The sequence below is a fragment of the Penaeus monodon genome, chromosome 42 (genome assembly GCF_015228065.2).
Source record: "Penaeus monodon isolate SGIC_2016 chromosome 42, NSTDA_Pmon_1, whole genome shotgun sequence".
In the NCBI taxonomy this organism is placed as follows: Eukaryota; Metazoa; Arthropoda; class Malacostraca; order Decapoda; family Penaeidae; genus Penaeus; species Penaeus monodon.
The window spans coordinates 14,700,515-14,710,334 of NC_051427.1; the positions used below are offsets into that span (position 1 = coordinate 14,700,515).

The 9,820-nt window shown below is 29.8% G+C and overlaps 3 protein-coding genes across 3 annotated transcripts in view; 1 reads left to right on the top strand and 2 right to left on the bottom strand.

The window, feature by feature from the left end:
* The window catches only part of LOC119598928 (zinc finger protein 91-like), a 40,255-nt gene extending 39,456 nt beyond the window's left edge, over window positions 1-799 (bottom strand). Inside the window, 1 exon segment of the mRNA XM_037948639.1 lies at window positions 673-799. The gene's annotated coding sequence lies outside the window, so the exon portion shown is untranslated.
* On the top strand, window positions 359-6,412 carry LOC119598929 (UDP-GlcNAc:betaGal beta-1,3-N-acetylglucosaminyltransferase-like protein 1). The gene is made up of 9 exons (XM_037948640.1): window positions 359-701; window positions 1,311-1,367; window positions 1,562-1,778; window positions 2,557-2,621; window positions 3,500-3,565; window positions 4,159-4,322; window positions 5,209-5,361; window positions 5,664-5,940; window positions 6,303-6,412. Exons 1-9 carry the CDS (start codon window positions 636-638, stop codon window positions 6,381-6,383), a joined length of 1,146 nt encoding a protein of 381 aa, XP_037804568.1. The 5' UTR covers window positions 359-635; the 3' UTR covers window positions 6,384-6,412.
* An 89-nt stretch (window positions 6,413-6,501) lies between these two features.
* LOC119598930 (esterase OVCA2-like) overlaps window positions 6,502-9,820 on the bottom strand; it is a 5,164-nt gene continuing 1,845 nt past the window's right edge. Inside the window, 3 exon segments of the mRNA XM_037948641.1 lie at window positions 6,502-7,320; window positions 7,997-8,128; window positions 8,131-8,185. Coding sequence (XP_037804569.1) covers window positions 7,168-7,320; window positions 7,997-8,128; window positions 8,131-8,185 — 340 coding nt within the window. The 3' untranslated portion in view covers window positions 6,502-7,167.

Below are 9,820 nucleotides of genomic sequence, written 5' to 3' on the forward strand. Positions count from 1 at the left end.
TATTCAAAACTTTGGGAAATTTAATAAATTGAAAACTATTTTTTCTTTCTAAATTATGGAAAAGTTTTATCATTCCATACGTCGATACTAGTAAGGAATGTATACTACTAATACAAATAATAAAAAATACATAAAATAAATTCTAAAGTAAGAACTAAACACTCAGTCTCGTGTTTGCAAAATTCTTTTACTTCTATTTATCTCCAAATATTATTTCTAATTTCAATTTTTTAGCCTTCTGTTATTCCTGGTATTTACTATTTCCATCCTCCTCTTCCTCATCCTATTTTCATCTATTACTCATCCAATTATTAATCTTTTTTTTTTAAAGGAAAAATTAAACACATCGTCATTTCAAGGCGAGAAGCAACCCCCGTGCTTATAATCTGCAGCCTAAGAAGAAAAAAAAAAATCGCTGAAAAGGAGAAAAAGAGGAAAGAAAGGAGAAGAGGACGAGGAGCAGGAAGGAGGAGAGGGGCGAGAGAGAGAAAAGCAAGGATAAAGGAGGAGAATAAGGAGGAGAGAGAGGTTAAAATCGGTGCGTCTCGGTAGTGAGGCTGTGAGGACCCCAAGAGCCACCGTCATACAACCATCGGTTCTTACGGAAAAAGGGGCGAAATATTTAATCCCCAATTATGGCCAGAGCGGATCAAATAACGGTTCGGCACTCACCAAAACTGCGAGAAAAGATGAGCCAAGAGGTAGATAATATATAAAAGAGAGCGTCGGTAGTAAGAGTCGACGCGGAACCCGAAAGGAACCGTCCGGAATACAAAATGGCGGACGGGGGAAACCGCGGGAAATTTGATTTTTTTTCCCCTTCTCTCGCTCAAAAGTGGCCGCGAGTTTCTAGTGTCTTTCTTTTTATTATTATTTTTTTATTTGTTTCTTTATTTTTATTTCTTTGTTCACCATATTCGATTTTCTTTTGTGTAGCTTTGAGACTGTTCAGTGGGTTGGCAAGATTGTTTACGTCGTTCAATCATTTATTTATTTATTTATTTATTTATCTATTTATGGTTATTATTATTGTTATTATTATTATTACTATTATTATTATTATTATTATTATTATTATTATTAATTATTTATTATTATTATCATTATCATTATCATTATTATTATTATTATTATTATGATTATGATTATGATTATGATTATTATTATTATTATTTACTGTCACTATTATTATTTTTGTTGCCACTATTATTATTATTATTATTATTATTATCATTATTATGAAATGGAATATACTCATAATTTAACAAATCAATTCTTTCCTTACTTATTCATACTTTTCTTTCACCCAGGAAGAAATACTAGAATCACAGGAAAATGAAAAAAGTAATTTGGAGAAGATTGATGTTGTAAGTATCATAGCATATATATTATAGATTACTAAACTTGCACAAAACACAGGCGTGATCAAATGTAGGCCAGTTTAGAGTTTGATGTACTTACATTTTTTTTTTAATCAAATGCAATGTGAATAAATATCATGTTTTGAAAAACACACCAAAAAAGCATTAATAAAATCTTTCTTCCTAACATCTCAACGAAGTCAGTCATCATCCCAGTCCACAATGCAGGCCAATGGCTCGATGACTGCCTGGCCTCCATCAGCCTCCAGCAACACACACTCAATGTCGAGGTGTCTTTATTCTTGGACAGCTGCACTGATGACTCCGAGAGGATCGTACAAGGCTGGTCTACAAGGCTTATTGAACAGGGCTATGCTGTCATTACTACTGTTGAGAAGAATGAAAACCCAAAAGGAGGTTAGACTTGAAAGCATGATGGATATTTGGATATGAAGATATTTTATTTTATCAACGCTATTGTTCTTATCATTGCTATTATTTTATCTCTATACTGGGCGGTTACAGGTTTTACCACAATCAGTCAAGTCAAATAGGTTTTAACTCTGTTTTGAAATGTTAGGTATACATCACAGATTCATATACAAAGGCTCTTTTCCCCCCTGCTCATATATATAGCAACTTTATTTGGTTTCAAATCACTGCTTCTTATAAACGCTTCATTTGAAAAGTTGCTAAAGTTGGCAGAATGGAAACACTATATGCAAAATTGATCCACTGAGAGATAAAGCCTAGTATCAAAATGCTTTAATTTTCAGGAAGATTTCAAAGCTGTTCTGTTCTCAACTGTCAAGAAAACAATTGAGCACTTTTTTTTTTTTTTTTTTTTACCACTGTATCAGGGTGGTACAGACTTTTATCCTTTAGCTACTACAGGTACTCAAGACCAGATTTAGACATGGCAAAGCTCTAAATTATATAAAGCTTGGGGGGCCCTTACAAATAGAAAATAAAAGTCATATAAAGCTTGAAAACATTAACATTCAATCAGTAGCCAAAACATTAAAGTCAAACAAGTTAATAACTCATATGAACGCAATAAACAATCAATTCTATAAAGTCACCAAAATATGGCAGTTCCTCAAAATGTGAGGCTCTAACCTATAGCTTATCACCCCCTACATAACTCTACAGCCCTGTACATATTCCATTGGTTTAATGATGTTCTTTTTTCCAGTTGGTTTTGCAAAGAATAGATCAGTAGAACAAAGTCATGGAGAGTTTCTGTGCTTCTTGGATTCTGTAAGTATTGATTTTTTTCTTGATAAGTATCTAACTATATATCTCTCTCTCTCTCTCTCTCTCTCTCTCTCTCTCTCTCTCTCTCTCTCTCTCTCTCTCTCTCTCTCCTCTCTCTATATTTATTATATATATATATATATATATATATATATATATATATATATATATATATATATATATATATATATATATATATATATATATATATATATATATATATATATATATATATATATTTTTTTTTTTTTTTTTTTTTTTTTTTTTTTTTTTTTTTTTTTTAACATCCACATTACTCTTTGAATTCTGCTCTATGAGTTTTAAAATAGATTTAGTGTCTGAAGTGATTTGTTGGGAATATCTACACTTTTTTTATTTTTTTATTCTGATCTCTGAAATGGAAATTGAATGGTATTCACTTGATTTATTAAGAGCTATTCCACTTTGTACATCTATTATTGTTTTTTTAAGAGATCAGTTTCACATTCTTTTTTGTTAATTTTATCACCTAAATTCAAATTAGATGAAACTGCATTCGTGTGAGAAATAAGTGATATATTATTCAAATCAGAATTATATAAAACCCATTCAAATTAAATTAAGTGAAACCTTAATTTAATAAAACTTTATTCCAGCTGAAATTAACTAAAACCCTATTCAAATTGGAATGACACAAAATGACAGCACATAAGATATTGTCACTTTTATTACTGAAGAAAGGAATTTCCCTAATATTTCTGTCCTTCTTTAGAATTCTGATTTCTTTTATGCTCAAAAGTTGTTTTTGCTTTTTATGTTGTTACATAATAATTGTACTTTTGAAATAAAATATTGTTTATCTTTTCATCAATCACGGAAGCTTTTTCATATTTTGCTTGCAGGATGATATAATGAAACCGACAAGAATTCAGAAGCAATATGAACTGGCATTCCATAATCATGAGGCTGTAAGTATTGAATACACTACATGCAGTAGTGAGCATTGGTAAACTGAAAGAAATTAAGAAAAAATAGAGGAACATATATGTGCGACACACACCCACACGCACGCACGCACACATGCACGCGCGCACGCACATACGCACATATGCACACACACACACACTCTAGCAATCCTACTGGTCTGCATTTAAATACTGTACTGCCAGTGGATGGTAACCCTGGCCAGTCCTTGCACAGTAGGGGCAGTTTAGAAACACAATAAACAGACAGCCATAATTTGACTAAAAGCACAAGAGCCTACCATACCAAACTCTAAATCATTATTATTATTATTACAAAGAGAGAGAGAGAGAGAGAGAGAGAGAGAGAGAGAGAGAGAGAGAGAGAGAGAGAGAGAGAGAGAGAGAGAGAGAGAGAGAGAGAGAGAGAGAGAGAAGAGATTAGAATTTGTTTTATCAAATATTATGCATCTCTATGTAGTCTCCTGCAAAAAAAAATGCAAGGAATAAAATATAAAAATGTATATACATGGATACAGATGCAGATAAAACTAAACTTTACTGAAACTGAAGTAAAATTGAAATCTCTTATCAACCAGATTATAGGCAGCAAATTTACACGTGACCCTCCAGATTCAACTCTACGGTACTCAAAATGGGCAAATGAACTTGATGAATCCAAATTGACCTTACAAATCTACACCTCCCATGGCCCTACTGTGATAATGCCAACTTGGTTTTGCCATCGAAATGTTTTTGACAGGTAAGGAGAGAGATGTTCTCTAATCATAACATATTTCAACAGTATCAGTTTATTTATTTATTGAAAAATTTCTGCTGCATCGGCATCTAAGGTCATTAGTAGTTTATACATAATATAGTAATAGGGTCGGGCTTATGGGAAAAGCCCCCAGGTAAGTCTTTTTTTTTTTTTTGAGGGTTTCCAGAATCATTAATGGTTGAATCAAATATGTGTGCTAGACATTAAAAGTCATATAGCATTATGATACAGTATTGTGGCAAAGAGGATGAAAATGAGTCAAAGATTAGGACAAGTGGACAGAAGGAGATGAAGAGGAGAAGGAAAAGGAAAGGGGGAGAAGAAAAGACTATACAAATTTAATTGAGGCAAAAGCTGATACCCAAGGCAGGGGTGATCCTCTACACTGTACACTGGGCATCAAGTCCCCAACTCCTAAGCCCCCACAACAACAACAAGCAAGGGATCGGGGGGGTATTTCAACAGTATATTTTTGTACCATGTCTAAATTTCTAAATCTTTTCTTTTTGTCTATCAGTCTCTCTCTTTCTCTCTGTCTCTGTCTCTCTCTCTCTGTCTCTGTCTCTTCTCTCTCTCTCTCTCTCTCTCTCTCTCTCTCTCTCTCTCTCTCTCTCTCTCTCTCTCTCTCTCTCTCTCTCTCTCTCTCTCTCTCTCTCTCTATCTCTCTCTCTCTCTCTCATATTCTAATCATCACCACTACTTACTTACTTCTAGTGTCTGGTTTGTTATACCTGAAATTATCATGTCAGTCCCAGATTATTTTGAGGGCAAATCTATATTGTGTAAGTTCTACAATTACACGAAGATTACATTATTTTAAGATGTACAGTGTTATCCCTTAAAGAATTTTCTTTAATGTATTTGACAGAGTTGGTGGGTTTAGTGAAGCTGGAAAGGGAACACCAGAGGACCTCATATTTTTCTTCAAGCATCTGCAACTGGGTGGCAAGGTCTTCCGTCATCCCGATAACCTCCTTGTATATAGATATCACCCGACTGCAACAACATTTTCTATTGACGAGTATGAAACCACAAATTTTCATAGAGAAGGAAAAAATAACTCCATTATAGTAATTCATTCCTGGATATTTAATTCTCAGTGTTTAGTTTATTGAAAGAACCTGTATTAATGCTTTTATTCTATATTTGCCAAGCTGAGTGGATGGACATGTCTACTGATGTTTCTTTTACATTCCCCAAGAAGAATATGTGTATTAAAGCTTCCATTTTATATCTCCCATGTTCATATGACATTCATTTCTGGGAAGTAAACAAGACATTCAGTTCCAGTAAGTTGGCTGACTGAATTATGACTTCCTACAGACAAACTATCTGGAACTTAAGGATCCAAGAAATAGAAAAATGCATCCTAAGCCACTGGGAGTCCTTCACCATCTGGAATGCAGGCAAGCAGGGTCGTAAGTTCTACAGGTCCCTCACGACAGAAAACCAAAAGAAGGTTGTGGCATTTTGTGATGTTGATGTGAAGAAGATAGGGACGTGTTATACATACGAGGAGTCCAAGGAAAGGCCTAAGCCCAAAGTGCCAATTGTTCACTTCAGCCAAATCAAGCCACCCCTGATCATCTGTATGAAGATGGTGAGATTAATTTGCGTTTGCATGTGAGTGTGTGAGTGTGTGTGTGTGTGTGTGTGTGTGTGTGTGTGTGTGTGTGTGTGTGTGTGTGTGTGTGGTGTGTGTGTGAATACATGAGTCTGCATGAATAACTATAAACATATAACCTCTCATAATGAGTTATTATTTCATATATCACATGCTATTATTTACTATATCAATGGAAATTTGAGTCTTGTTGCCTTTCTTGGATTATTTATTAATCAAATGAAATGAACTGTTGACATCTGTTGTAGGCAGATATCCAAAAGTATCCAATAATCCTTCATTTTAATTTATTTAATTTATTTATTATTATTATTATCATTATTATTTTTTTTTTACAGGATCTAACTGGGGGAAAGTTTGAAGAGAATCTGGAATCTTTACACCTGGAGGAGGGTAAAGACTACTTTCATTTTAACTGAATGTGTAATACAATAAATTGTCTTTTTTATGCATCTGTTTAATGTTATAGCAAAATACATTCAATGGTGGTAAACATAAATTTTCCCAAATTGAAGAGAGGGGGAAAAAAAAGCAGGCTAAAATTGGGGAAAATCACATCATACACAAACAAAATTACAAAGAGAGCAATGTGCACAAAGACAAAATGTAGCACCGTCACAGTAAGAAAGGAATACTCAAATGTGACATTTCGAGTTGGACTAGAATCCCCATCAGGACGTAAAATCCCAGTGGAAATATTCCCTTCTTCTGTGTCTCGGTTTCTCTTCCGCACCATGCGCATATTCATACATGAGTTTATATTTACATATGACATACTCAGAAGTATTTTATTTTTTGGGTATACTTTGAAAGAAATCTACTTTACAACCTTGCAGGCTCTGGATTAGTGTCTATATTCCAACCAACAAATGTATTAACTAATTTATTAATTAAATACAATCTAGCATCACTTATTTATTCATCTTTTTATGAAATCCATCATCACATGTGCCATTATTTTATTGCAGTTCAATCAATACCAAAAGGTAAGTGTATCACAAGTATATTGAGCAAAATAAAATTTGTACTAAACAGTACTATATAAACAAGTGCTATATTTTTGTATATAAATGATTACTAAAGTACATTTATAATATGACTCAGTCATATTTGTAAAGATGTCAAGTGAACAATTAATAGCTTCGTAATGCAAATAAGAAAATGTAATAAAGTATACCCCAAATCATAAATAGCACTAACTTATCAGTCACACAGCTCCCTCATTTTTTCAATGAACTTAAGATAGACTGCTTTCTGTGCTCCTGTAGCTGGGATGAAATGACCGCCTGGGTGCATTAATATCTCTGGATCAAGGAAATACTGTAGATGTTCCTCACTCATAGGTTTCTCAATAACCTGAAAGAAAAAGAAATGCATTTTTTTTTTCTTACTCTTTAAAGACAAAATGCTGCAACTGTTGTTTTCTGTTTTTTGTAGGTATGCTAAATGATATATGGCAAAAGGCACAAAAAGAATAAATAAATGAAAATTGAATAAATAAATAAAATAATATCCATGTTATCCATAGCCAAATTAGAATATGTAGTGGTTAATGACAATATCATCAGTACACAGAACAAAGACTAAGAAAGATATGTGTGGCAAAATTCTTTACCTATTTACATTAACTAAAACTCTCCTAGAAAGTTAAACTACAAGAACATAAAATAAATCAAAGTCTGCATTAACAAAAATAATTGTGGAATACATTTTACAAGGCCACATAAAAATGAATGTTGTTGTTGTAGTGCTTGATAACAAGGTAAAAGTAAGATTTTTTTTTTCTTTTTTTTTTGGGGGGGAAAATAGCAATAGCTATCGGGTTTCTAAATTCAAACATTTTCACAGCGTAGGCTTTAGCATGTTTTGTAGTTTTAGGAACACATTTCCCATCAAGCAAGTATTTAAGTATGGCATTAGCTTCAGGATGAACCAAAACCAATCAGAAGTCAACACATTTTTGAACTGGCAAATTAGAGGAAGAACCAAGCTGGAAATCCGTAAAGACTCCCACAACAACATCCTGCATTACCTGATCCGTCTCTCCAAACACATGTAAAGTTGGGAGAGTGATCTTCTCGGCATATAGATGCTGGTGAGGCAATGATCGTGACTTGAAGGCAGACACAAAAATCGCAAATTTAAAGGAATAAGAGAGTTTTCCCCCTTTTGGTTTAAGGCCAATATAAACCCCATTGCCCCCTGACTAAAACCAAGAATCCTCAAGGTCCTTTTTTTTTGAAGCAGCGCAACAGCTGCAAAATTCCCGTTAAGAAATTGCAGTTACCATAACCCTAAAAAAAAACAAAATTACACATTTTTTTCTTCAAAATTTCCTTTTTAAAAAAATCAAAAAAAAAAATGTAAAAAAAAAATTAAAAAAATTACAAAAAAAAAAAAAATAAAAAAAAAAAAATATAATATTTTTAAAAAAAAAAAAAAAAAAAAAATATAAAAAAAAATAAAAAAAAAAAAAAAAAAAAAAAAATTAAAATTTTAAAACCCCCAAACCAAACAAACCCCCCCACTAAAAAATATAAAAAAAAAAATTAAAAAAAAAAAAATAAAAAATAACAAAATAAATTCAAAAAAATTATTAAAAAAAAACAAAAAATTAATACTAAAAAAAAAAAAAAAAACTATATTTATATATATAAATAATAAATAAAAACCAAAAATATAAAAATATAAACTAGATATTAAACAAAAAACCCTTTTAAATAAAATTATATAATTATTATACATATATATTATATATTATTATATATTATATTTTATATATATATAAAATTATATATTATATTATTAAAATATAAAATATATAATTATATATAAATATTTTAAAATATATTTTAATTTGAATTATATATTAATATATATATTAAAAAATTAATATTTTATATTTTTATCGATATTTGTTTTTTGTTTTTTTTTTTTTTTTTTTTTTTTGTTTTTTTTTTATTTTTTAAATATAATAATTTTATCTTATTTAAATTTATATATAAAAAAATATTTTATAAAATAAATATTTAATTTTATGGTAAATTTTATCTCATATTATTTTGGGTTATAATATATATTCTTTATTTTTTTATTTTATATTATATTTTTAATAAAAAAAAATAAAAAAAAACAATTTATATAAATTTAAAATTTTTATTTTTATAAATTTTTAATAATTATTATTTTATAAAATATATTTTTTTTTTTTTTTTTTTTTTTTTTTTTTGTTTATTTAAAAATTAAATTTTTAAAATATTATTAAAATTTTTATATAATATTTTTTATATTTTTTTTTTTGGCCCCCCCCCCCCCCCCCCCCCAACACACCCCCAAAAAAAAAATTTTAAAATTTTTAAAAAATTTTTTTACAAAAAACCCCCAAAAACCCCCACCAAAACAACACACACACACAAAAAAAACCCAAAAAAAAAACAAATTTCCAAAAAAAAATCCCAAAAAAAAAAAAAACACCAAACAAACAAACCACCCCCCCCCCAACACCAACCCAAACCCCCAAAAAAAATAAACAAAAAAAAAAAAAAAACCCCCCCAAAAAAAAAAATTTTTTATTATTTTTATATATATATATTCTATTATATTAAAAAATTAAAAAAATTTTTTAAAAAAAAAAAAAAAAAAATAAAAAAAAAAAAAAAAAAAAAAAAAAAAAAAAAACAAAAAAAACAAAAAAAAAAAATATATATATATTATATATTTTAAAATATATATATAATATATATATATATAATATATATTTTATTTTTAAAAATATTTATGATTAATTTATTATTTAAAATTATTTATATATATATTTTTATTTATATTTTTTAAAATATTTTTTAAAAATTTTATA

Coding starts and splice junctions, on each gene's coding strand:
- LOC119598929 (XM_037948640.1), top strand. CDS start 636: ATGGCCAGAGCGGATCAAATAACGGTTCGGCACTCACCAAAACTGCGA. Junction 1,779..2,556: donor GAATGAAAACCCAAAAGGAG/GTTAGACTTGAA, acceptor TCTTTTTTCCAG/TTGGTTTTGCAAAGAATAGA. Junction 3,566..4,158: donor CATTCCATAATCATGAGGCT/GTAAGTATTGAA, acceptor CTTATCAACCAG/ATTATAGGCAGCAAATTTAC.